Source organism: Musa acuminata, chromosome BXJ3-9, assembly GCF_036884655.1.
Source record: "Musa acuminata AAA Group cultivar baxijiao chromosome BXJ3-9, Cavendish_Baxijiao_AAA, whole genome shotgun sequence".
NCBI classification, from domain to species: domain Eukaryota; kingdom Viridiplantae; phylum Streptophyta; class Magnoliopsida; order Zingiberales; family Musaceae; genus Musa; species Musa acuminata.
Genome location: NC_088357.1, coordinates 1,859,294 through 1,886,131, shown reverse-complemented (window position 1 = coordinate 1,886,131; position 26,838 = coordinate 1,859,294). Strand labels below are relative to the sequence as shown.

General features: G+C 43.2%; 5 protein-coding genes across 8 annotated transcripts; 2 read left to right on the top strand and 3 right to left on the bottom strand.

The window, feature by feature from the left end:
* The first annotated feature begins 3,916 nt into the window (after positions 1 to 3,916).
* Positions 3,917 to 6,430, top strand: LOC103997230 (ankyrin repeat-containing protein At5g02620). The gene is made up of 3 exons (XM_009418400.3): positions 3,917 to 4,516; positions 4,891 to 5,429; positions 5,506 to 6,430. The coding sequence occupies exons 1-3, from the start codon at positions 3,931 to 3,933 to the stop codon at positions 6,259 to 6,261; spliced, it is 1,881 nt and encodes a 626-aa protein (XP_009416675.3). The 5' UTR covers positions 3,917 to 3,930; the 3' UTR covers positions 6,262 to 6,430.
* A 438-nt stretch (positions 6,431 to 6,868) lies between these two features.
* LOC135650106 (uncharacterized) lies at positions 6,869 to 8,011 on the bottom strand. The gene is made up of 3 exons (XM_065169252.1): positions 7,675 to 8,011; positions 7,395 to 7,592; positions 6,869 to 7,321 (listed from the first exon to the last, which is right to left on the bottom strand). The coding sequence occupies exons 1-3, from the start codon at positions 7,996 to 7,998 to the stop codon at positions 7,169 to 7,171; spliced, it is 675 nt and encodes a 224-aa protein (XP_065025324.1). The 5' UTR covers positions 7,999 to 8,011; the 3' UTR covers positions 6,869 to 7,168.
* Positions 8,012 to 9,320: 1,309 nt separating this feature from the next.
* On the bottom strand, positions 9,321 to 11,590 carry LOC135650107 (putative HVA22-like protein g). 4 transcript variants are annotated; one of them, XM_065169256.1, is made up of 7 exons: positions 11,378 to 11,590; positions 11,232 to 11,291; positions 11,009 to 11,107; positions 10,117 to 10,173; positions 9,972 to 10,035; positions 9,686 to 9,886; positions 9,321 to 9,544 (listed from the first exon to the last, which is right to left on the bottom strand). In XM_065169256.1, exons 2-7 carry the CDS (start codon positions 11,261 to 11,263, stop codon positions 9,413 to 9,415), a joined length of 585 nt encoding a protein of 194 aa, XP_065025328.1. In that variant the 5' UTR covers positions 11,264 to 11,291; positions 11,378 to 11,590; the 3' UTR covers positions 9,321 to 9,412. The 4 variants fall into 4 exon arrangements, with proteins under 4 accessions (XP_065025328.1, XP_065025327.1, XP_065025325.1 ...); XM_065169255.1 differs by having other exon boundaries at positions 11,382 to 11,590; XM_065169253.1 differs by having other exon boundaries at positions 11,232 to 11,286; positions 11,376 to 11,589.
* A 4,780-nt stretch (positions 11,591 to 16,370) lies between these two features.
* On the top strand, positions 16,371 to 18,243 carry LOC103996782 (transcription repressor OFP8-like). Its single transcript, XM_009417768.3, has one exon. It carries the CDS (start codon positions 16,975 to 16,977, stop codon positions 17,569 to 17,571), a length of 597 nt encoding a protein of 198 aa, XP_009416043.2. The 5' UTR covers positions 16,371 to 16,974; the 3' UTR covers positions 17,572 to 18,243.
* A 3,777-nt stretch (positions 18,244 to 22,020) lies between these two features.
* LOC135648854 (transcription repressor OFP13-like) lies at positions 22,021 to 22,883 on the bottom strand. Its single transcript, XM_065166828.1, has one exon. It carries the CDS (start codon positions 22,782 to 22,784, stop codon positions 22,128 to 22,130), a length of 657 nt encoding a protein of 218 aa, XP_065022900.1. The 5' UTR covers positions 22,785 to 22,883; the 3' UTR covers positions 22,021 to 22,127.
* Between the last annotated feature and the right edge of the window lie 3,955 nt (positions 22,884 to 26,838).

Genomic DNA, 26,838 nt, shown 5'->3' with positions numbered 1-26,838 from the left:
ACTTATAGAATAAGATGGTCTTAACGTAATTAGGATTTGTCATTAAAATTGGTTATCTTAGTATTTGAATATTTTCGGTTGGATAATTAAGGAAGCCATTGACATTGCATAGTAACTTATATCCGAAGAGAAGGTTAGTGAATTATGCTCGATAGGATGTATAATTGTACCTTTCGAGAGTTTAAAGGCGATCAAAATTACTACATTAATGGAGATGAGTCTTATAGGTTGAGAAAAACTATTGTTCCACTAAAGAATAATCACCGAAGTGACTACATTAATGGAGATGAGTCTTATATAATATCTCATGGCTTGATCATGTCGTCTCACTGATCTATTGAACGAGCTGGATTCGGATGGAAACACACCCCTGCATTAATTACTATATTAATGGAGATGAGTCTTATATAATATCTTATGCTTGATCATGTCGTCTCACTGATCTATTGAATGAGCCGGATTCGGATGGGAACAATCCCCTGCATCGAGCTATAATATCTCAAGACATGGCCATCATACAAATGTTTTCTTCGTATAGTCAGCCCCATTTTTGTTTATTATCAGTGTTTTTATTTTATATTTTTATTATGTAAAACTTCAAAATATTTTTGGTTGTGCGGCGCCAAAGGGGAAATTGACCTAAAGCTATACTGTTCTCACGTGCTGCAACATCTTTAGTATATCTATGGGGTGGCACTAGGGAGGATGGGGCTTTGAGTAGGTATCTATGGGGTGATGCAACATCTTTAGTATATCCACTTTCTATTCGACAAAAATGCTAGGTAAATATTAGGCCTACATCTACCTTCAGAACCTCCTTTGTATGCACTCGTTTAACCTATTTTTGAGACCCTTTCGAGTCTAATAAAAGCCAATTGCTTTGTGTTACTTTGAATGTCGATTATCTTACCCTTTTTGTATGCAACAATGGTAAATTACCTCTACATTCACCTTTTTAATATTTTTTTTCGTTATACAGGTTCTTTATAAATTGCACGAGGTTAAGGTCTAGGTTAAACCTTTCAGACTCATATCATTTGAATGTCACATGTCTTAAGCAATTATAGCTAAGGACATAACAGAGTGGTTTTAGAGTGGATAAAGCAAATATTGAATTGTCATAACAAGATAGTATGATAAAACCAACACTACTATATATAATGGGCAACAATAATATGTGACCATTTTGAAGAAATGAATGGGCGCTCACATGGAAACTAATAAATCCACTCAAGTGGATGTAAGCATAGAAAACCGTAATATGCTGAATTAAATATAAAAATAATCTTTTATGCCAGGATTAAAATCAAATACTTAGATCTAGTTTAACGATGCATACCTTTTGATGTTATCTGAAAAGAAATCTCTGTTTGATCTACAAGGCACCGTTTTAATCCAAGATTACTATCAATATGCAAGAGGAACTAGATCATTCTCATGTCTTCCTATCCTTTCACAGGACCACCTAGATTGATGGTTTAGGAAGAAAAGTTGGGGGGAAGACTGAAATCCCTCAACTATAATCTCTGTGAGATATTGTGAACTTCTTTTTTATTGATCAAAATATTTCATCAGAATTTAATTAGTTATATTATATATATATTATCCTGTCCCAAATATTGAATCTCTCGATCCCACGTGGATCATGAGAGAATTCACGAGTTCAATAACCGGGAGCCATGCGATGACATCGGGCTATTCTACGATGGAATCTATGGAAGCAAATACTTCCTCGTTCTGGATGATCTAGGGGAGGAGGATAGGGATAAGTGGCTCCAATTGGAGAACTTTCTATTGCTCGTCGGCGCACCGGGGAGTACCGTGGTGGTCATTCCTGACTTGTTTTTTATTCTGGATATATTGGGGTCCTCCGTCCGAACGTGGCAATTCAGCGGCCTATCGGAGGATGAATGGGCAAAATTATGCATGAGACAAGCACTCATCCGGCATGATCTACACGAGCAAGCAAACGCGATATTTCAATCCTGTAAGAGAAACTATTATTTATATGATTGATTGGTCTCTCACGGAGGCGAAAATTTTTGGCTCCGTATTCAGATATACTGAAATGAATCGATGGCAACAACAAATTTCCGCGTCAATGGGAGAAAGTGATGCACAACCAGGACACGGCTTTAATTTTTCTTCATTACATGCCACATACGATGACACGATTAGTCTTGTACCGCTGGTTGATTGTACAAGATGACAAGACCAATTATGAAGACCTCTTGCACGTCTTAGCTGTTGAAGGCTTTCTGCCGTATTCAGACGTCGAAGGCACCATTAAAGGCAAATCTGGAGTTCCACGTCTATGATGATATGTATTTTTTATTTACTACCACAAAACATTGCTATGACTTGAGGGGGGTTTTATCAAATTCAACAATACCACGACAATATCTTTATTTACGTATGTTCATCGATTCCAATACGATCACATTTCCGACGACCTTATTCGATGGGATAAATCAGTTGAGAGGTTTGCTATTACAAAAAGAGATGGATATTCATATCCTATAAATTCCGGAAGGTATGTTTACCAATCTTATACATCTATGTATATTATATTTACGAGTCATCAAAGTTGAATAGCTACCTAATTCGGTGGGCAAGTTGCTTATCTTGAGATACCTCAATCTTTCCCGGTCCGAGATCCAAGCACTTACTAAATCCTTATGCAAGCTCAGAAATTTATGAGTATTAAATCTAGCTTATTATGAAAAGCTTTAGAAACTACCGAAGCGAATAAATAATCTTGGGAACTTGCATGTTTTAAAACTTGCTTATTGTACAAAACTTCATAGGCAACCTATTTCGGTCACCAACCTTATAAATTTGCAAGAGTTAGACCTGAAAAGTTATCAATGGCTTATCGAATTGCCTGAGGGTTTGAATAATATGAAAAAGCTGACAAATCTTAATGTATATAGATGTCCATTGAACCAAATATCATATGGAATAAGTCAGATGAGTAACCTCCTGAAGTTGTCTGGACATATCGTAGTTGGTGATCTTGGAAATGCCTTCTCAAAGTTGGAATCGTTGATGAATCTAAATGAATTATAGTTATAAAACCTCGAACAAGTGTCAAATTCAGAAGATACTTTGACTTATTTAAAGTTGCATGATATACTTCCGTAACTCATGTATTTGAAGTTACATTAGAAATGGGTAAATAGGGAAAATATGATAACTTCAGTGTCGCTACAATTACTTGAAGGCCTCCAACCCAATCCAAACTTGAAAAAATTAAAGATTATTTTATATGTTGGTGAAGAATTCCCTGTATAGATAAAAGAGGGGTATAACTATCACTCGGAGGACTACTCGATCTTGAGATTGTTGAGATAAGTGGTATGGATTTAATCAATGTTGTGGACGAAGCATTTTATGGTAATAATGGGATATTTCCGGAGTTGAAAAGACTCATATTGTCTCATTTGCTTGCACTAGAAAAGCATGGTTATAAGTATCATTTTTCACAAAACAGTAGTGTGGTTTGTGTGAGAGGAGAAGGCAGGTATTGTGGCACTGTCATAAGAAATCAGAAATCAGAAACTCCCACTAGAACGGGATGTATGTGCCGCTGTTCTATTCTATTCTATGCAGATGATGGACGATCGATGGGGACTTCCCAAACCATCTCATGGCTTGATCATGTGTTAGCTACTGTCATCCACAATAAGAAAGACTTGGGAGTCGGCTGGTTTTACATTGACTCTGTTCAGACATGTTTTGGAGAATGGGTCAAAGATTACCAACTACCAAGTTTCAGTTTAATTCATTATCGCACTGTTTAGAGACACACTGACATTAACATCGAATGAGTTAGAACCATATCACACAAACGCATTCTTATCGACGGCATATCGTCTTGGGTTACTTTATAATAGTTAAAGACTATCTCGACAAGGAGAGGAGGAGGCCATGGAACCACTCCCTGGCTTATTCGCTACTCCGATGAGCCATGAATTGTTGGTGGCAGCGAGGACGGGCGACATGAGCGTACTCGGAGGGAACGACTCCCTCCTTCAAGTCACGGCCGAAAGGAACACCGTGCTTCACATTGCAGCCAAGCTAGGACACACTGACTTCGCCACCAGAGCCCTCAGCCGGCAGCCCTTCTTCCTCGTGATCCAAAACGGACAAGGTGACACTCCGTTGCACTGCGCTGCCAGAGCCGGCCACACGCCCATGGTGGATGTCTTCATCCCTCACCCCCCCCGTCGGGGCGATCCTGAACGTCGGCTGCCCTACATGGTAAACAACGTTGGTAACACAGCCTTGCACGAGGCGGCACTGAACGGCCACGATTCCTTCGTCGAGGAACTGATGGCGAAGGCTCCGGGCGTATCGGCGGTGACCAACAACGTCAACGGCGTGTCGCCCCTCTATATGGCGGTGGAAAGCGGGTCAGCGTCGATCGTGCGGCGTTTGCTGGCGGCGACGGAGGCGTCATGCGACGGACCTAATGGGCGGACAGCTTTGCACTCAGCCGTGCTCAGGAGCTCCCGTAAGTCGATCGATCACACGAACCCTCTGTGTCAAATTGTACTGTTAAATCTTATAGACATAGAACTATCCATCTGTTTCAATTAAGACTGACTCTCTCTTATGAATTAGAACAGTAGATTGTTCCAATAGTAGTTTCCTTAGTGTATAATTAATTACGTTTATTTCAAACGAAAGGTTTGACAATATATTTTTTATATGGGTTTCTTGAAATATTAAATTAATAAGATTTTGATTTAAGAGTCTTATTCATACGTAATTCAGAAAAGAAATAAGATGGAATCTTCTAAAAGATTATAAATACTCATGTTTAATATAAGCTTTTAGTTTATTGGTGGATCCCACAACCTTTTCCGACGGCTTCCGATTTATCAGCTGTGGAAATCACAAGGATGTTGCTGCAGCAGAGGGCCAGTTTAACCCGAAAGGCCGATGCCGCCGGACTCGTACCTCTCCACTTTGCAGCCGCCCGCGGAGACCTCGAAATGGTGAGACTTCTGCTACAAAATGATGCATCTACTGCGTATTTGCGAGACAATGGTGGCGCCTCTGCAATCCATGTCGCTGCAAGCTTCGGGCATGTGAACGTGATCAAACATCTCATCGAAACATGCTCCGGTTGTACGGAGGTGAGGGACGGGGAGGGCAGCAACTTCTTCCACGTAGCCATCAGCAAACGAAGAGAACAAGTGGTCCGATTTGTGGCTACATCACCTCGTCTCACTGATCTCTTGAACGAGCCGGATTCGGATGGGAACACTCCCCTGCATCGAGCTATAATATCTCGAGACATGGCCATCATACAAATGTTGTCGTCCAGTCCAAGCGTCAAGCTTAGTGCAACCAACAACCGCGGTCAAACCGCTCTTGATGTCGCTCTATCCAACACAAGGAACCGCCTGGTAATCAAAATGGTACGTACTTTCAACCCTTCACCCCTGTTCCTGGTGTCCGTCTAAATGATCCAACAGGTTCTACTTGTTTTTGCAGTTCAAGGTAGTGATTGATTTGACGAATAAGGGTGCGCGATTCAGTGACCCGCAGCTCCTTCAGGACATGGTACATCCGGTAGACCAAAAGGGCACGGTTGAAGAGAAGAATAAAAAAGAAATAGCCGACAGTAAGCATGCGGTAGACCAAAAGAGCAAAGTCGAAGAGAAGAACTATAAAGAGATCGCCGATAGTCTACCCGTCGTGGCAGCGCTTATTACCACCGTCACCTTCACTGCAGCATTCACCTTATCAGGGAGTTTTGAGAGGGATCGCAGCGATGATGAGAGCATCTACAGGCGTATAAGGGGGATTGCCTTTGTGGTGTTTCTGATATCTGATGCCCTGGCCATGATATCCTCCATTTGTGTTCCATTCCTCGTCATCTATGTGCGGGTAGGAACTCCTGTTACCCAGGTCTACAGTCTTACTCTATCCGAAATACTACTGCAGGTCGCGTTCATAGGGTTCAAGGCAGCATTCGCCAGTGGTGTGTGTGTGCTGATTGCGGATCACTACATGTGGCTCACCATCCTCATCTGCCTCGTGATTTTGTTCTCTGCTATGGCCCTCAAGAGAAAGATCCTTCCTTTCTACCCTTACCTATGTTGGCTGACCAGAGGGAGTGAGTTCCAGATCATTTACATTAGCTTAATGATCGCCCGGCATAAGCTGATACGAATTGCCAACTATGAATTAGCAATAGACTTCATCAAGTTTCCTGGTGTGTGGGGCTTCTCCATCACAAAATTCTGAGCAGTACCCGAGCGAGGGATGATTGGTGGTCACGACCTGTATCACTCTAACTCACTGCAAACTTGAAGAATATGTTGCTGTGGTGATAGATAGGCTCGAATGGTCTTCTTCCACAGATGGACGATCCAAATTTGACATCATCAACAAGTAATAATGTTGATTTGACCATTATCCGCATTGTGCTTATATGTATGACAGATGCACCTCGTCAATAAGTAGCAACTTGTCGCATGGTTATGCCATTGCGACATTTGAGCCAATGGACATCTACACATTGAGACTTGATGAATCATTGACATCCTTCAAAGATCTAACTCTTATAAATTCACATGACTTTGCAATCGATAGGGGAGCATCTAAAGACATGTGAAATAATCTAGTTTCAAAATATGTAAATTCTTAAAAGATCATGTACTCATCTACGTAGCTTTCAAAGCTTTTCACAATTAGATTTAAAACCCATGTATTCTTGCATGAGAATTTAGGGGGTGATTCGATCTTGGTGTGGGAAAGGCTGAGGCATAACAAGATAAACAACTTGTCCACTGTGTTAGGTGGCTGCTGAATTCGAGTAGCTCATAAATATAATATACATGGATGAACAAGGTTGGTAAACATGGGTTGTGGACAATATAGAATATGATGTTTGTGTTACAGATCCATCTCCTTCCACTGTTGTAAGACCAAGATTCTCAAAACCCTGAGGGTTTGCACAAGACAATTCTAGTTTTCCAGCAAGCCAGTGTTTCATTCGTGTATAATAGTAGCTACTACATGACTGACAAATCTACAGCCACCCACCCAGTTCACAAAACTCTGATGAATGGAATGGGACGGACAGTTTTGTAGTGGCAAGTCAACAGAGAGTGAAGAAGCATAAGGTGGAAGGGTTTGCTCGCAGATCCGGTCACTTGTTGGTCTTCTTCCCGATCCAACTGGCGACGATCGGGGTGAGGGCGACCGTCGGCGGGAACCTGATCGGAGATGCTGCCTTGTGTGCAGCATATGCCAGCGCAAAGGTGCCGACCTTGCCCCCAGTCTCATCGGTCGCAATGCCAATCTGTCACACAGGCCGTGGGACCTTCTGTTAGCTACGACGCGCAACTTTGCTTCGAAAGGTTCTCGTGTCTTACCTTGTTGAGCAGCGCCTGCACATCGATTCCGGCACCGATGAGGAGGTAGCAGAGGGAGAAGGAGATCAAGGAGAGGGTGATTGAGGTGGCCAAGTAAGCTCCTCCGTACTTGGCCAGCAGTTCCTTGGCCTGATCAGCTTTGGACTTCTCTTTGCCTTCCCCCTCCGCTCCGTCGCCGCCCTCCTTGGAGCTAAATATCTGCACGGACAAGCAAAGAGGGCAGATGAGTCGAGGGCAGACTTTGGGAGTGTAGCTCCAGGTGCGGCAGCTAGCGGCTCACCTTCCAGAGGCCAAACTCCAGCCCGTACTTCTCGGTGATCTCGTCGGCAGAGGACGAGGCCTTGGCTTTCTCTTCGGTCTCTTGGATCGCGCGGATGGGGCTGGGCAAGCGATGGCGCTGCCTCCCCTGCAGTGGAGAGGCGGGGAGAAGGCGGCAGCGGGGGCGGGTAGAGTGGTGGTACTGGAGGAGGCCGTGGCGTTGGGCCGGGGGAAGGGTAGATAAGAGGAGAGCTGCTGTGGCCATTGCGGTGTCCCCTGAGAAGGAATTGTGGGTTGGGGAGACGCAGGGTAAAGTCGAGGAGGAGACGAGGTGGGATTGGTTCATGTCGGGCCACCCGTCCAGGCTTGCTTCTAGTGCGTGGATTAATGGAGGCTTTGCAAAGGCGTGACCACGTGGCTGGATCTGACATCGTTGGTTCCTCACCGGATACCGTTGACTTAGGGCACGCACAATTAAAATTCTCTGTTATTTTTCTCCAATTTTTTTGCAGAGAAAATAAATGATATATATATACATATAAATAGAGGGTCAAATGCACTATTTTTCATACCTAGAAAGGATGATAATTACTGTCGATGTGATCAATTCACCGCATCAGGTGATTACTCGGGCATATCATTTATTATTTTATTTGTCTTATGCATTAACCATCAAATTCTTTTTTTCCACGTAAACTCTTTTGGTACTTTTCCCTGTTTGTCCTCTCGGTTAATTTAATCGTCTTATGCGACTAAAGCTAAACTTGGAATAGTGGTCAACACGGTAGCTGCCCCTGCACCGTGCCTCGGTTCCCGGGTCGGCTATCTCCCTTATCCAACCACCGCATCATGCTGATTCCAATTACTAAGGACCGTCTCACTAATATTAGAATCCAAACCCCTCACGCTGCACCGCCGCATCACCAACCACGTTTCTGACCATTTCCTCGCATCTCCGTGCGAGTCTCAAAGCCTTTTTGGACGGGCCGTCAAACGAACCTATGTATGGTGGTGCTTTCAAACAGCCCTTCCCTCCCTATAAATTCTCCTCCTCGATCTCTACCTGCATTCTTCCTCCCTCCCTTCTTTCTCTCCTTCCATGCCATGGGAAACGAAGCCACCGATGAGAAGAAGCCCTTGCTGTCTCCGCTGGCCAGCGGCAAGCTGTCGTTGTCGCTGCGACGGCGGGGGGTGACGCTGCCCGCGGCGCTCGACATCGTGCCCGCCCACGCCGCCGCTGCCGGCCGCCGCTGGCCCAAGGACATCGACTACACCAGCCTCCGCGACATCATGAGTTCCACGCCGCCGCCGTCCGGGATGGCGTCGCCTACCACCCCCGGCGCCCCGGGGTGCGGCGGGGGACCCGGCGGCGGTGGGGGCGGCGAGATCCGGATCCGGAACCGCCTCGTGCAGCAGGCGGCGCACGCGTACCTGCAGCTGACGCCGAGGGCGGCCGCCCCTCCCCCCCGCGGGCTGCTCCGGCGGGCGCTCGCCGTCCTCTCCTGTGCCGACCTCCTCTCCCCCTGCCTCCATTTCCTCCGCCGCCTCTTTCGATCCTTGTGCCGCTTAGGATGATAGCACAACCTTCACATTGTATACATCAACCGCTGATCCGTCGACGAATAGCAAAAGGATTCGACAAGCATTTCCCAAAACGAAAAATCACGATTCAAATCGAAAAAGAAACGTCAATAACCAGTAATTCATCATCATTTTTGTGTCTATTTTAATCTCCCTAAATTTACAGCTATTGTGTGATCTTATTTGTGCTGGCGCGATCCCCGTTGCTTCGCATTTGTGGCAAACAAGGCTTCGGCGATGTCCTCCAATTCGTCCGCACCCTGCTTCTCCCGTTTCTTGTTCTTGGAAGACGATCCTCGTCCTCTAATCCGCTGAAGAAAAAAGAGAGAAAAGTTAGGCTTTATGAACTAGTCAATCTTCCGCATCCTCCGACAACGTTTGACATCATTTATCGTCAACCGAGTCAACCACCATGCTGTCTTACGACGACCTTATAAGCGTACCATCATTACCTCGGTACCGCTCGAGGCCTTAGAGACCACATAGCGGAGGACATCGAGGAACAAGATCTGGCCTTTCTCTGTGAAGTTCTTGAGGTAGAAGATGAGCAGCTGCCCGGACTTAGCCCGCAGGTTTCGGAACCTCTCCTCGATGTCAGGTTCGTACTGCATGACGAGCGGGCGGAGGAAGGTGTCGTACACCAGATCGGATCCCTGCATTGTTCGCGAGACCAAAGAAGATGAGCACCAAGTGAAATCTCCATTAATGTCGATCACCGCATCTCGTTTGAACGAATACCTTGGTTTTCGGGTACCACAGGTAGACCAAGAAGGCCAGCTTGGCTTCGCCATACATGGGCAACCTTCATGGAGAGGAATCAAGTCACGCACAGATCGAACTCAAACATCAAGAAACGAACGAGACTACCAGAGTCAAACATTACATTGAGACTAGAAACTCGCCCACCATCTCGATGACCGTCAGTATCGCCACGATGATCCTGCAAATACGAAGCTCATCATTCGCAAACATGAGGGTGACAGGAATACCAGAGTCTCGTTCATTTTCCCCCATTAATGAAACAGCTCCATTGAATCCCCCGATTCAACAGAAGGTGAATCAAGTTGAACACAACTCTAATCAGTTGTCAGAAATCGAGGATGACATGTAAAGGAACTCAGCTCACAGATCTGGCGGTAGAGTTGACTTTTGCCATATAGGTTTGGAACATGATGCTACTAATGCGTGCCACTACCAGTCCACCAAACCTAATCAGTGGTGTATAAACTATAAATCAATCATCGCCATCAGACAGAGGTACAGATGCAGCGCTGGCCAGCTTCCCTTCACCATATTAGGCACCATTGCAGACTTCGAATTAGGTGTATATATGGGTGAAGATTGCGACGTGACATCTTATCCAAGGAAAAAATATATATATATATATTATCTTTATGTTCCAAAATTATTATGTTTTCTCAATCTCAGAACAGAGTTCCTCAGCATCCCATTCCATTCAGTTCCTAACGAGAGCTATCAATCGTAAAGCATCATTCTAATATATCTGACTCAACAATTTGAATTGTTCTTCTGCTAAGATGTAAACCGATCAGTTCCCTAAACAAAAAATTACCCAGTTGTAACTTGTTGGATAAGGCAACATAATCTCAATCTTACTCTTAATTTGATATCTTTCTCATATTAAGATCCCAAAGTCCATAATTTGTAAGATTTTCTCCGCGACAGGACCAAAGAAAAAACATGGCAATTGAATCCAAGCATCAGAATGTATATTTACTTTCTTTTCCTTCCTGTTATCAAGGAGAAGAATTTACCAGTATTGGCACCAGAATTGAAGCTGCCTTGTGTTGCCCGGATGCTGTTCCAATGTCTTGAAGCATTCGAAAGCCGGATAAGCATAGCCAAACAACACCCTGCCATTGTTTTGCTTGTAGTCTTTAGCTCGAGATTTCTCAGATTCAGATCAAAGATAAACATGGAAGAACAAAAAAAAGGAGAAAACAATTCATCAGAAAAATTCTATAAACGACGACTCACACGAGAAATCTGGTTATGTACTCTGCCAACATCTTCGAACTGATCCCACAAAATTCTGCACTTCGCAATCGAAATTAACAACATATATAAGAAACCCAAGAAACCAAGAGATGTAAGAAGAGAACGACTAAGCCAAGATCTCACACGCACAATCTTCAAATTCTACGGCGTTGACCGTTTAACTCCTTTCTTCGTCGGTGCGTGAGGAAATGATGGAACTCCGAAGCTTCAAAACCCGAAGTCGAACACGCCCCAATATTATCCTCTTCTCTTTCTCCGCTCCCTCTTGATAATGGTGATCAAGAAATCTCTACAATACGCTCCTCTGCTGCGGAAGTCTCGACTTAACGGAGAAGAAAAAGAGAGAGGAGGTTGCTTTCGCGGGACGTCTTCTCACGAAAGCAACGAGGAAGGATGGGTGGACCTCGTGTCCTCTGGATAAATTTATTGACGAAAATACCCTACTATTCTTTTTTACTTTGACTCTTTAGCGACCACCGGAATCTGTAATATGAAAAGATGACAAGAGCATAACGGAGATTTCGCTGCAGCAATAAGGACTGCCTCAACCGAACCATCGGACCGGTTTAACTCCGGAGTATGAGTCTAACCGACATGGTCAGCTCATCTTGGTTTTAGACTGATGAGCGGATACTGAACACACCGGGTGGAAAGTGAACCACCGGTCGGACCGAACCGGGGCCTTGACTTGAATGGGTCAAACTGGATGGTTGAGCTGGGCAAAAGATACACAATGATACGACAGTGTGACAACTCACATCAGTTTAATGCAGGGACGTGGACATCTTGGTTGCATTAATGCCATCAATTATGAAATTGTTAGGTTGGCTAATCAACAAAATCATCACTCTAACATGAATTTCTTTATAAGACAAAACAAAGAAGTCATTTTCCATTTTTATTATTTTCATGATAAGACTATCAGTTGTATAATTCATCATACGTTTGTCTTTTTCCTTTCTTTCTTGTTCTTTTTCTTTTGGGGCTTGGGTTGTTCAACGGAGAATTCTCTTATCCACACCAACCATGGTTGAAAGGCACTCTGGTCCACAAAAGAAGGTGGGGGGGGGGGGGGGGGGCATGACTTAGACCAAGGTTGAGATGATGATCTTGAACACCTTCAAGATGGAATACTCCTGCTGGATCTTTACCCATCATCCTTGATACACTGCTCTGTGATAGAAATAATAGAAGATAAGAACAATAATTGATGAAGCTTTATTGTAGAAATGAAATAGCTTTAGCTTGAATCTATTAACATGTTCCCTCTCCTATTTATACAAATTAGGAGGAAGGATTTTCCAAACAGAATAGAGGATTTTCCTCAACAGAATAGAGAAATTTTCTCATATAGTTAGGAAAATCTTATCTTCTATCATGCCCCCGCAAGATGGTGCTCCTGACAAGGATATCAATCTTGGATCGATGCAAAGAATTGTTTACAAGCGAGAGGCTTCATGAGTAAGATAAGTGTAGATCGCTGCTGCTGCTGCTGCGATTGTTGTGATGGCACAGGCGTTCCCTTCATTTTCCTTAAGTCTGTCGAATGTTGACAGATCAGCGAAGACTACCGTGGTGAGGAAGATGAGGATTGACCACGGAGCGTCTTAGGAATGCAACGGCGTTGGTCGCTGGCCGAAGGGTGAAGCTTCACTTTTCTCAGCGACGTTGGTCGCTGGCCGAAGGCAAGAGCGAAGCTTCGCTTTTCTAAACGACGTTGGTCGTGGTTGCGATTACGACGGCTGCGACGGTAGAGAAGAAATCTACAGCAATGTTGCAGTGATGCTACTACAGCAAAGGAGAAAACTGCAACAGAGGAGGAAGCTGTAACAGAAGAGGAAGCTGTAGCAGAAGAGGAAGGAAAATAGCTACAACAAGAAGAAAGGTGGGGCAGTGCCGATGAGCAGCACTAGAGATGCCGTAGCGAAAGGGAACGGACGTAACAATAATTGATGAAGCTTTATTGTAGAAATGAAATAGCTTTAGCTTGAATCTATTAACATGTTCCCTCTCCTATTTATACAAATTAGGAGGAAGGATTTCCCTAACAGAATAGAGGATTTTCCTCAACAGAATAGAGAAATTTTCTCATATAGTTAGGAAAGTTCTGTCAATGATGTGGAACATGTGCATTACATAAAGAAAGAGATTAGTGGTCAGTCAAGAAGATGATGTAAAAGCCTACTTCATGTCTTATTTTGTGGTCCAGCAATCTGCCCATCCAGAAGCAAACCCAGAGCCAGATTCATTTGGGTTGACCAGTGCAGATGCTTGAATCCTGAAGTGGAAGAGCACTGGAATTGGAAGAAAAGTCGTAGTAAATGCATGACTTTGTTGATCATTTTGGCAGCCAAATAGAGGAATGAGAAGAATTGGGAGGTAATATCTGCTACTTATCCTGCTGTTTGGATGAATAACTTCTTCGTTATCCCTCTCTTTCACCTCAATTGCCAATTACCAGACAAAGAAAGCTTCCTTTCTTTTGCATTATGAGCACAAGTCGATGAAAGTGAAGTATGCAGCACTATGCCAAGCTTTGACTTGTCCAACGCTGTTGTCTCTGCTTCATCTAGAGACCTCCACTGCCATTCATCATGCACACAGCCTTTTCATCATCCAATGGAAGAAAAGAAAGGGGAAAAAGGAAACCTGTGATACAAGATTGACGCTGACGGCCATGATAAGTATAACATGGTCAGGAAAAGAATGTTCTTGTGAGACTCTGAAACTGAAAAAGATGATGATACTAAAACAAAGAATCATTTAGACTGCAACTGAGATGAGTTGGTCCAATTGATTCTTTTTGTTCTTCTTTATCTACAAAATCTTTTAGATTCATCCTAAAATAGGACCATGCCTTCTTCCACAAGCAACAAACACAGATGCTATGATGGAATTTATACTATAATTATGCATATAGATGATGGAATTTTCTACTCCATTTTAGGTAGGAGATTGCCTTTTTAGGATCCATCTACTTGAGAAAAGAACATTGAATTAGTGTAGGAGGAGACAACAACATACCTTATGGACACTCCCCATCCTATCTTATTAAATGTACTTGTGATCAACAACATGATAATAATGAAATGCCTGTGATCAATATATGATGGTTCAGGGAATACAAAAGGAAAATATTCTTCTTTACTAGCCTTAATCCACTGTACATAAATCATGAGAGCATCTCTATCATGGCAATCATACAAACAATTTATGTATTATAATCAGTAGTCAATTTGATCCAAATAAAAAATGTCAAATAATTAATTTTCAGATGCCAGAAGAACTAGATTGAGTGTTTACAAAAAGGAAAAAAAGGGGGGGAAATTTCACCCTTTTTGGCAGTGATGATCGTTGGGGTCTGCATCACAATTTCAATAGCTAAAAATGCTTCTTTTTTCATTTTCCAGATTACTGGATAGAATCAAAATCTTGAGAAGTTGATACTCTCTACGCACTCTGTTTCCTTTCTGCTTCTCTCTGCAAAATTGCTGGAAAGATTGTATGTACAGGGAATCAAAGAAAACACAACTTTTCATTCATGTAAACTCGAAGTTTTGTGATTTTGCACCATTATCCTCCTAAACTTGCTGGTTCTTCCATCTATCCATCCTTCTCAAACCTCCATACGCTTATATGAGCTTTAAAGCTGGTCACTGTTTGGTGATCGAGTTAATCTGCATGCACATCAGATGCTGGTGACCCATTGAAATTGCAAGATATTGTCTGATAGATATCATGTCTCAATCTAAGGCTGGTGCCAAATTTTGCTTCATCAATCGAAAGAGAGAGCCACCTGCATGCTTTCTGCTGCACCGAGGTTGCTTCTCTATCAAGAACCAGATTGCAAAGATCAAATGAGACCATGTAGGTAATGTCGTTAGTAGCAACGCTGCAGAAAGGTTGTAAACTGCCTCTGTTCTCCTTCCACTAGAGCAAGGATCCTGCTCTGTAGAGTGAACTCTTTAGACTGATCTATCTAGGATTTGCCACAGCATCAAATTTGTTTGCAGAAGGAGGATTGTGACATCAAAGGGCATCTGCTACTGGAGAATGGTCATGGTCAATCGTCGTTTTATCAACAATCGGTGAAATGATGCTACCTTCGAGAGCATTTTCCTAGCAAATCTGCCACTTAACTTCTGGTGGTTTCAAGTGCTGGGTTTTTACTGCTTCAGTAATTGTTGTAGCATTTACATCTAGCAAACCAAAGCATTTTCCTAGCACACTGTGAGAAGAGTCAACCTAAACAGTAATGCCCTTAAAGTTTGCCTTTATCTTGTACCAGTAGGAAAAGACAGCATGGACTAATGTCGGTGGTCTCTCCGTTGGGCCAATGGCCACCATGATGCTTGCTTCTTTGTGCAGACAAAGGATTACATGCTTCGTCCACGCATGCCAAACTTGGTCGTTTTGACGCAGTGTTGTGTGTAAAAAGGCCAAACGAGAGTACCTGAGTCGGCCTCAATTCCACTGAACAAAGGCTTCCTCCTCAGTGCACGAGCAGTCTCCCACAGTGTCACCTTTCGTGAGTTCCGAACACCTTCCACTCCTACAGTGAGTCTTTTGATGGTTTGCCCAAAAAGTACTTCTCTTCCCGGACTTCAACTCACAGACAAAGATTTGGAATGAGCCTCCTCCAGGTTTGTTGTTCCTCATAACAATTGCAGAGCAAGACTGATTGGATTCTTTTGACTATGATATAAGAAACATTATGATTTTGATCCGAAGGCGCTCACTGTGAAGGGAATTTAGTACCCACCTGCAACCTTAAATTCTTGGAACTCTGCAGGGGTCATGAAACAGTACCAGATTTCACTGGTGCCTATCTTCACCCAGCACAGGTTCTCCATCACATGCAGTACACAGGCATGAAGAGATGGAGATGGCCCTAGGTTTCTTCCTAAATTTCACCTCACAAGAACCTTGGCGGTCTGGTATTCCCTCCCAAAATTTCCTTCTCATGAAGATGCCCATAATGATCCACCGGGAGAGTTTTGAGCCAAGTAAACAGGGAAACAGCATAGAGGACCCCTTTATTCGCATGGCCTGTTAAATCCTCTAGCTTTTCTTCAAAGGTCCATAAGTATATTAAAACTCAATCCCCTCATTGTCCTGCTTAAAGCTGAACCTCCACCATCTTAAAGCTAACACCACCACAAGGCTCCAACTAAAAGGCAATAGTTTCTCCAACTGACACCCCCTTTCCCTCATCTCCTCCCTTTTAACTCTACTGTCATTCTCTCCCTCTCATCACGTTCTATAATGCTTCTCAGTTACAGACCTCATTCATCTCTCTATAACACTCCCTTTCACCTCTGAGTCCAAATATTGTTTCGTCGATCACCAACACCTCTAGTCGCAGATCAAAACCTGAACTTTCCTTCTCTCTTTGCATTCCATCCTTTTCTTCTTGAGGATTCCACACTGCAAACGATTCCTCCGTGATGAACAAAACCCAATTTTATATCGCCATTTTCTTCCCCTGTTTCGATAAATAAGAAAACAGAGTCATCTTCTCCTATCCCTTCAATCGTAGACATCGCGCGTCCAAGACTCGAGCTTTTTCCTACACTTTGCTTCCTCTGCTTCTGTCGATCTCGAAAGAGCAAATCTTTTGGGTTTTCTTCATTGCTGGAATTTCTCATTACACGCAAGGTCCGAACTTTCTGCGCTCCATCACACCCCCTGCCTCTGCAACACCATAAATTTCGCGTTCTAGATGCCTTCTGGCCGGAGAAAGTTCTTGGTGCGGCATCCGGTGGTGGTCGACATCGGCTGCAGCTGCCGGCGGCCGAAGCTCCCATCTTTCTTCTCCTTCTCGCAGAAACCCAAGCCGCCGAAGAGTCCCAGTCTCCTCTCCCCTTCGACCACCATTTCCCACTGGGAGACCAGCCTCACCGCCGCCGCCGCCACCAGCACCACAACAGCCACCGCCACCGACTCCTCTCCCTCACGCTACGGAGACTACACCTCTCCGCAGTATCCGGCGTCATACCCACCGGAGAGCCCGCAGAAGGCGGCCGCTACGGGCCAGCGGAAGCCGTACCAGAAGAAGAAGAAGCACAAGTGCCCGGCGACGGCTGCGGCCAAAATGGGGGTCGTCGAGGGGAGCATGGCGGTGGTGAAGGAGTCGTCGGACCCGTACCTGGACTTCCGGGACTCGATGCTGCAAATGATCGTGGAGATGGAGATCTACGCGTGGGAGGACCACCGCGACCTCCTCCACCGCTTCCTCGCCCTCAACGCCCCACGCCACCACCACCTCATTCTCCGTGCCTTCGCCGAGATCTTGAACGGCCTCTTCTCACCACCCTAGCCCTCGCCGCCGCCGCCCTCCTCTGCCACCGGCTGCAGACGGCGGTGACGGCACACCCCCGCACGCGGCCGCAACGGCCCACGAAAAGGACAAGAGTTGAGATCCTGCCACGACCGGGTGCCACGTGGATAATCAGAGGGTAACTCCACTGCTGGTGACAGGATCTCGAATTCCCAGAACAAAGCTACCAAAAAGAAGCAATTTGGTGGAAGCTGAAGTGTGTTTCGTTTGCATGGTTGGATGCGGTGAAGATGCCGTGTACCTGGGCAAAGCCGCTTGTTGATGATGTGATGGTATGTGGAGAGCCTTCGCTCTGTTCTTTTGCCTCCTAAAACCCACATTTACTGCCCGCAGTGTTTGTCTGAGTTCTTCAACGAGTCGCTGTCTCATGGATCTTCCAGTGATTCACCTTCTGCTCTACCAGTGCATGCCATCATGCCTTGCGCAGCTTCTGCATCAGAGATCAAAAGCAGCAAAAAGAACAGGCAAACAAGCTTCAAGTATACTGCTAGATTAAGTATATTTGAGCTCAGATTGAGCTGCAACTCTGAAAAAGAACAAGAGGAATTAGTTCAGGTTGTTTCTTGCTTTTGATGGGAAGTTCTAGCTGTAGGTGTAAAAGCAAATTTTGATAGGGATTAGTTGCAGAAAAAAAAACTTAGGAACTACTTCAAAAATTAAGATGATAAGTCCTTTTTCATTGCGATCTGGTCAAAGTATACATAGTAGAACCAATTATTCTTTTAAATATCATACACTAAATGATACAGCCTACACATCACCAAATGAAAATTCTGCTACTGAGAAATCTCATTTTCTGTATGTTAATAATCACTTGATTACCTTTTGCCCAATTAAGTGGTAAGAGTTGGTGAATCACAAACTATGATCAATCTGCAAGAAACAGAGTCACTTTGTTTTGTTACAGAACATACACACATCAATTGCTTCATTGCCTCTGCAACAGATGTTGCATGCCTTATGCTATACATGTTGAGAGCTATGGAAACACTAGTAATGGCGAACCAACGAGGAGGCAATCTCCAAGTTCTGTCTCTAGATCTGTATCTTCTCCTTTTCTCTTCTATTCATAACTTATTGGGACTCGTGTAATCAGCATTTTCCAGTTTCTACCTTTAATTAAGTGATATATGTAAAGTCTATCTTGGAAAGCTTAATCAACACCGAAAGAGATAGAGAGAAGAAAAGAAACTTTCAAGTGCTCAAGCCAAGTGTTCTCCCAAAGTTTCCTTTCCATATCAGGATGCATACAACACTTAATTTTGCAGGAAATGCAGCTGAAATCCAACTGATAGCTTCCTTTCATCAATGAGCAGTGAAAACTTGCAGAGTGTTTTGCTGCCAGCATTGGAACTTGGGACTCAGAAACTTTGGATGCTACCCCACCCTCCCTTGAAGTGCAGGGTAACATCACAGTAATTACATCTTCCTAGGGGTCAGATGTTATTGTTGGCTTCTGATGTTTTGACTTTGGATCAAATGAGCACCATTGCCACTTCATTCCAGTCTTCTCTGAAGAGTTCAGAGAATTTATTTTCTGAACTTAGGAACACAACAACATGATTAGGTGGCTGTGCTTTCAATTGTTGAAACCGTTTGTGCAGCTCTTGTGTAGAGACAAAACACAAATCTTTTATTCTTGTCCTCTGACAGGTCATCCAACAGGAGAATACAAACTAGTCATCATGACAAAATGCATTCGACTTGTGGGGTTCCTCTATGCCTTCTAGTGATCTGTTTGAGCCATTTCTGTAACCTCTCACTTTGTTTAAACCATGTTGTACCCTTGAAGCAATTCCCTTCTCAGTCAATTTACCTCAAAGATACAAATTATAGTCACTGAGGGTTACCTGAAGTTATTAGCTCAACAAATACAGGGAGGGAAACCTAAACATGCACAGCTGAAATCAATCATCATTCTGTAGACCCTGAGGGATATGGACAAGTCGAATGTGATCATGCTGCCAATAGATTAAATTTGCATTTGAGTTAACCATCTTGACTAATTAAAGTTTTACATATAGTTAGTTCTTGGTTTCTCTCACGGAGGCTTTAGTTCTTGAGTTGTCTCAGTTACTGTTGTAACAACACAAGCATATGATACATGTAAAAGGACATGTTTTATGTCAGAACATTGAACGATTCATCACTGCATTTGTGAACTATCTATATGGATCCATCATTAATTGATAGCTGAGCAATAAATTTCTACCTATGGAGAATGCAGCGACTTGGCGCCATGCCTTATCTCATGACACAGCACAGCCACTGGAATCCAAATTAAGAGACAGCAATTTTGGAGGCTGATATCATCTTGAAGCACTCACGAGAGACAGCTGCAGGAGCGCCGTGGTGGTCGCAGGATCCCATGATTCATTACTAGTCAGAGCTTGAAACCCTTGGCCATGGCCATGGCCATTAATGGCCCACCTTTTGGCTTCACCAAGAACCTTGTGAGACCTCCTCACTGTGTAGAACTCAGTTTGACTCCTATGAAGAAGAAAATTTGACTTTGTTTTGGTACTTGCATATTACTGCACACTAAGCACCTAAATGAGTTCTGAGCTAAAGCTTGTAGACGTTGTTTGATTTATTGGATGGTTCATTCATGGTTTGGTTCTATGGCTAAACCATCCAAAACTCTCTCTTTTTGGTCCCCTACTGAATTGTTCAGTTGTTGGTACGTATGCATGAATTGTTTTTGTGTATTTGTACAGCATAAAGGTACTGCAATTAATGTTCCATTAAGCTAAACTTCAAAATCATTTAATGCACATGAATATTATGGAGCATAATTCACTGGAGCTTGAATCGAATCAATTGCTAGAGCCAAAATTTGGGTTTGGAAGTCTTGATACTGGACAGGTATCAGGTACATTCATTGATGTAGAGTAGCCAAGTCAAGCCCTTTTGTTTTTCTCAAAGAATAATAGAGTGAAGTTGATCCCCACACACACACAGAATTAATTGCTTGAGTAAGATGCTTGACACCACCTTCACAAAGATCTGAACTCATAATCTCTTCAGAGGTGTGTGGTAGAAAGCCATTTTTCCTTGGAGGAAGCTGCTTCCGACACAATTGCTCTGTTCTCACCAATGTTCAGCACTACTAGCTAGTCTTCATCAAAAGTCCAATTTTTAGTTAGCATAATGGATCTCTTAGTGAAGAATCAATGTGATAAACACTTTGCCATTATACTCCACTCAAGAGGGCATCATTCACTGCAAAGGAAATAATGCAAGCTTTAGAAGCTTCTCTTTCTTGTGATACAGAAAAGAATCCAATTTGCAATGGCCTACTGTCCTTATCCACCATGCATACACCCATTACTTCAACAATAATTCCATGTGCAAGCTTTGTCATGTTGCTTAAATAATCCACTAGCAACTGTCACTTAACTTTGTCCTACTTCTAAAGTCAGCTACTCTTCCCTCAATCATCATCATTTGTTGTCAATGGCACTTGATGTCACTTAAGATTTCTTATATTGTGTGAAGAGAAGCCATTTTGAGTTAACTCTGTTCACAGCAAGGCAGGGGTTGCCAGGTTGTATAAACTATGAATAGCTCATGGATTTCCTTGGAATCCATCAGCTTCAAATACCAATCGAAACCAACATGCATATCATGTTATGTTCTTCCATGAATATTTCTGTAGAATGTGTTTATATAATATTATGATAAGATTAATTGACCTAAACTGATGGAAATGAGCTTGGCCTCCGAGAGTTTGTGGGTGGCAAACCATTTTTATTTGCTCACAAACTGCTGGATCTTCAGGCCAAGCTGGTAATTGACTGGCTCACCTGTGCATATTCCCTACATTAGAACTCCAGAACATTTAATTGATAGCAAATCCAGTGAGTAGACAGCTACATCAGAGGTTTCAAGAATTGCTTCAACCCTGCATGAATCCAACATGAAAACACAAAGGATTGCAAGTAGTCATTAACCATAAAAAGGGGAAACCACAAGCCATGCATTCCATCACAGCATTTGTTCCTTCATGAACTGATAGTTTGCACCTATTCGACAACATCGACAGTTCAGCCCCAAGCTCCTACTGGAGAAGGATTTGGACTCAATGTTTGGTTGTTGTCATGATCTGCTGCAGAAGCAGTGCTGTCCAATTTATCTATCGAGCATTTGTCTTACCGTAATAGATAACTGGGCGATTGGCCACGACTGTTATGAGCCTTTCATCTGCTATGCTAGAGGACAGCCGGCCTTGGCTTCTTCAGCTACAAAAAAAAGGACTCTTGCAAAAATAATATGAGCTTGATAAGTATATTACAAGATATAAAACTATCATGCCATACACATAATAGCGAACGCTGGAAAGTATTACTCTGTCATTGGACATCTGAGAACTTAGGTGAGAGGGAGGAGGGAGAAGTAGCACAGAAAGAAGGAAGAGAAAGGTGTTCATAGCCATCAGCCTTGAAGGTTTAATATCTGAAAGCTACCTGACAATATGAACTGGAAGTGCTCAAAAAAGAAGATCAATGTACATATTTTCTTGGATCCAAAAGAAGTTAACTTGATCTGCTTCCTTCTTCCTCTTTGATTTCCTCCATTTCCATTGACTTGGAGGGTGAAAAAGAAGATGGAAGAGGAGAAGCGAGGCCTGCAAGCAGATCCACGAAGGCTCCAACTATGAAGCCATGAGTCTTCTTCCCGTTGACGCGTAGGTACCACTCCAGAAGCTCCTCAAGCCGCTCCCAGTCTCTGAGCCCATGAGCCACCACCATCTCCTCCATGGACAGCCGGAAGTCGCGGTACGGGTCTTCCGACTCCATCGCCAGCACGACGCTGTCCTTGAAGGGTAGCTCTCCGGTCTTCGCCTCCTCAAGTATCGAGCTCGTCTCGCCGGGGCGGAAGAAGAGGCGGTCCGACCGCAGCCCCCGCACCACCGTCTCCACCGAGTCCCCGTCCGAGTCTTCCGACGCCGTGGAGAAGCTCTCCTGCTCCTCCGACGAGCGGGTGAAGAACGAGTCCGTGGAGTCGAAGTACACCGAGTTCACAGTCTTGTAGATGGCGCCTCCATCGACGTCCCGGAAGGAGCTGGTCCTCGGGTGCCTACAGGAAGGCCAAGGCCACGAAGGAGGAGGAGGAGAAGTGAAGTAGCAAGAAGGCTTGGGTGAGTCCCTAAGCCTGAACAGGAAGGAACTCAAGCTTAGCTTCTTGCCCATCTGGTCTTCCCACAGTAGGGCGAGGAAGGAGGAGAAGCGGTGGGAGGGATTTAAATTCTTCCCTCGAGCTTTGTGGCATGCATTAATGGAGGGGGTGTGAGTACGTGAGGGAAGCTTGAGGTCAGTTCCTTTTAAAACTGGTGGGGGGGGATGGGGGAGGGAAACATGAGAAGGAGAAAGGGTTGGTGGGGTCACTCATGTGGGCATTAACTATAAGGGTTTTGGGGACTACATTTACATTGAATACATCATTCAATTGAGGCTACACTAATGTGCTCCTAACATGTATTTTGAGCTTTGTTTACAAGTCTATAGGTTTGGTGAGAACATTAATGGTGCCAAATTATGTTGTCCATCATGTCCAAAATCTCCTCAGACCTCTCACTCATCACATCTTACAATTAAGCACCAAAGGCACATCAAATTAGTACCTTGGAAGCAAATGCAAATCACAACAGATGATGTATGGAGTAAGAAGGAGAGATGAGGCAATGATTTGTTGGCCTCTAATATATTGAAGGAGTCCTCATCTGTGTGCCTTGAGCTACAGGGTTTTTAAGGTATATATCACACCCTACTTCTCATCATTGAGTGGCAGAAACAAGACAACTGAGACCTGAAGAAGCCATCTGCAAGCAAATTTTCCTGAAGGATGGAGTTAAAACCCTACTGTGATATTTCCCATTACATGATCTTTATGATCTCTTAATTATTCACTTGGTCCCAAGTTTCTGAAGCAGAGTTTGTAATGGGGGTAATGGACAAACTCCACAATCTTCTTCCTGGCCAACTGAATGATTCTGTGATTGACATGTTTGGACACATTGTGACAATAACAGTGAGAAGTAACTTTCTTCACTGCCCAAAGGACCATTTCTTCAATCTAGAAAAAATATAATGTGTTGAACCAGTAATCACAGAGTATAAAAATCTAGAAATGTGGTTTCTTATTTTGATTTGTTTTTCCATACAAACCTTTGATCTACATATATTTGCATTAGTTTTATTTTTTATCAGTTTTTCCAAAATCAATTTCATCCTTTTTTCACTGTTGTTCTTACAACTACACAAACTCCCTTGATGTTTTTTCTTCTCATACTGCATCTACATCTCTTGCACAGCAGCAGGCAAAATCTTGTGTTATCTCTGGATCAACTATAAGAAAACTGAGTTCACAAGAAAAAGGTATAAGATGCTGAACCCTATTTATGTTGAGAATTTAACAATCCGAAAAACTTTAACTTGAGTTATGAGTCACTAGACTCATAATTTCTCTCATAATTTTTTTTAGTCATTCATTCTTTTAAACCTTGACTCTGTTCATAGCAATTTGATCATCACCAGATGTTGCCTTTCTTGGGATTTATATTTCAACTTCTGTCATTATGATTCTTGTTGATGTTTCATACTGTGCCACTCATCTCTATCATTAGACAACTAGCTAAACTTTCAGTGCATCACTGATTGCCTGTTCCAAGGAACTGCATCAGAATCAGATAGAATAAAATAGAGGCAGAGGTAGGGAATATGTATGCATGGACAAGCCACCATTTTTCTTCTTTCTCGTGCAGGATTCCTTGCAGCTCTGCGCCAAGAAAGCTTATCACAGACACCTTCTGCACCATGGCAAGCATATCTCGACTGTCATGCTCGATATCTCATGAAAAATACTCATACTTCAATCTTGGTGTGAAGAAGACACTCGTACGAAGCAAATAATTACCAACTTGTCTCCACAGTACGAATCTTTTGTGGACCATGTCCTGCTCGCAATTATCTCAAGGCATCTCAGTTGACTACCTGTGATTGATGTGGGTAGTTCATTATAATCTAGTTTAGTTGGAAGCATTAATCTTTGCAATATCAGCTCCTTCAAACAAGTTCTCCTTGTAAGCCCTCCTTACTTGATCCAGGAAAAAGTGTCGTTCCGATGCAGTCTTGCAGAAACGATAGGCCATGGGAGTCATTTTAGCACCTTAGGAGAGCTTAGACAAAGATTTATAGATTGGCTAATGAGACAAGGCCTCACCTTTGCTTTAGATTATTATCTACTCGGATAGCAGTCATAGACTATGAAGCGTGTCTCGCTCAAGTGGGCAAGCAAACAAAAGAAAATGAGTTGATGGATCGGACACCAAACCTGTAGTCTCTCAGCCGTTTGGTCAGGGTGCAAGAACTCTGCTTGAAATAGTTTTGGCTACAAAGCATATGTTATCATGATTGGTATCTTGTGGGGAAGGAGTGGAAGACAGACTTTTCTGCACTTGTTTATGGCTTTCTTACAGGAAAGAAGCAAGAATCTTATCGGCAGCAACCATCGGTGTGGTGCATCAGAGTTTATAACATCAATTGAGGAAGAAGATAAAGTGATCAATATGTATCCAAGTCCTCTCTTCATAAAGCAGTCTCTAAAATCGACCATCTTAGCATGAGAAATCTGAAATCTACAGAATTTTACACGAGAAACATGGAGTGTTGTTAATCTTTAGTCCATGTAGTTAATCCAAATTCTTCACGAGAAGGTCATTGTGCCATGATCATCATGTAAAGAACAATTTCTTGGTTCATTTGATCCTTCTTCCAGAAATCTACAGCTTTATAAGAATTTGAAGAAGCTTCATCCCATTATGATACCACTTCACACTGTATGCATGCCATTCCTATTTCCAAGCCTACAAGAATCTGAGTAGCTCTGGCCCATTTCAGATTGTTTTCTCTGATGATTCCATGAATGGTAGCATCTGAGGTAAGAAAAAGCAGGATTAAACCTTACATCTTGCCCAGAAGAGAAGTCATTTACCCCTCCAGACTGTAGTAGATTTTACCTTCTTTGACACATCATATCTGTCCTTGTTCTAAAAGCCATCTGCTTCCAGGTAAAACTCCAATTCCGAATCTTACTTTCTTGGCAAGCATTGGAACTTACTGAAACCAAGTCCTTTAAATCTCATACCCTTTGTTCCACTTCCAATGCCTCCGAAAGTGAAACATGACAAATTTAATCAGATCTTTTTCTTTTGTGGTAAATTCTGCTCACCTGAACTCCATGCACTAAAGATCTTGAGTGCAGATGGAAAAGTATACACAAGGAGATGCAAGATTTCCTTGTCTGAGTCAGATGTTTCAAGCACATCTCAGACCTGGTCTACCATCCATTAAAACTAAGAGAAGCTTCCTTGTACTTCTTTTTTGCTTCATTTCGAAAGCTATGTGAATGGTTATCCATCTTTCTGTTTGTCCATGCACACAAGAAAAGAAGCCGGTGTGCTGATGCTGAACTGTGAAGAGGCTTTAAATTTCAACAGTTGGAATTCTATTCTGCTCACTTCCCTGATTGTTCCATGTAGAGTTGCATGCCCCTTTCGAACTCCCCTCCATTTATTAGTCACCTACAGCAAAATCTAGTAGTCGGTGCGAGGTGGCCACCTACATGGTTGCTCGCTTTTGCTTCCATGGCGCGGCGCTCTATTTCCTCGTGTAATGAATGCTTCTTTGCTTGATCGCCCACGCCAACCATTCAAAGGTGGTTGGCGACTTCATTTATATCTGGGCTTCTTAGAAAAGTACATGATTCTACATCTGATGCTCGTGCCTTTGATCTGTCTACCGTCCTCCTATGAAACCATGGTTTGCACTTTGCATACCCCTACCGTTCTGTATTTAATCCTCTGTTCTACATGACAGGGATTGTTCACTTCGAAACACATTCAAAACTACTGGTGTAATAATGCAAGAGATGTTCTCAACCATATCAATTATTAATGCATTAAATTCACTTTTCATTGGTTTCCGGCAGAGATTAGTCTACCATTTCAATGTTCCTTTCTTTGTGGATAGCCACGCAAACTCCATCTTGTATAGCTAAACTCGCATGATCATGGTTCCCCCTCGAGTAATTCAACTTGATTACAGATGCAAACAGAGGGTTATAAGATGAAGCCAAGTGCTCATTCCTTGAATCACAGCTAACGTAATTAAAGACAAGAGATGACTGGTTCTGAAAGAGACAACCGAAGAAGGAACGAATCACGAAGAAGGTGTTTTGCAGGGAGGT

Excerpts from the sequence above, each read along its gene's own strand:
- LOC103997230 (XM_009418400.3), top strand. The coding sequence starts at position 3,931 with ATGGAACCACTCCCTGGCTTATTCGCTACTCCGATGAGCCATGAATTG. Across the intron at positions 4,517-4,890 it reads AGCCGTGCTCAGGAGCTCCC|CTGTGGAAATCACAAGGATG; the intron begins GTAAGTCGATCG and ends CCGATTTATCAG. Across the intron at positions 5,430-5,505 it reads ACCGCCTGGTAATCAAAATG|TTCAAGGTAGTGATTGATTT; the intron begins GTACGTACTTTC and ends TTGTTTTTGCAG.
- LOC135650106 (XM_065169252.1), bottom strand. The coding sequence starts at position 7,998 with ATGAACCAATCCCACCTCGTCTCCTCCTCGACTTTACCCTGCGTCTCC. Across the intron at positions 7,593-7,674 it reads TGGAGTTTGGCCTCTGGAAG|ATATTTAGCTCCAAGGAGGG; the intron begins GTGAGCCGCTAG and ends TTGTCCGTGCAG. Across the intron at positions 7,322-7,394 it reads TGCAGGCGCTGCTCAACAAG|ATTGGCATTGCGACCGATGA; the intron begins GTAAGACACGAG and ends CCTGTGTGACAG.
- LOC135650107 (XM_065169256.1), bottom strand. The coding sequence starts at position 11,263 with ATGTTGGCAGAGTACATAACCAGATTTCTCGT. Across the intron at positions 10,174-11,008 it reads CAATTCTGGTGCCAATACTG|GATCATCGTGGCGATACTGA; the intron begins GTAAATTCTTCT and ends TCGTATTTGCAG. Across the intron at positions 10,036-10,116 it reads GGCGAGTTTCTAGTCTCAAT|GTTGCCCATGTATGGCGAAG; the intron begins GTAATGTTTGAC and ends CTCTCCATGAAG.
- LOC103996782 (XM_009417768.3), top strand. The coding sequence starts at position 16,975 with ATGCCTTCTGGCCGGAGAAAGTTCTTGGTGCGGCATCCGGTGGTGGTC.
- LOC135648854 (XM_065166828.1), bottom strand. The coding sequence starts at position 22,784 with ATGGGCAAGAAGCTAAGCTTGAGTTCCTTCCTGTTCAGGCTTAGGGAC.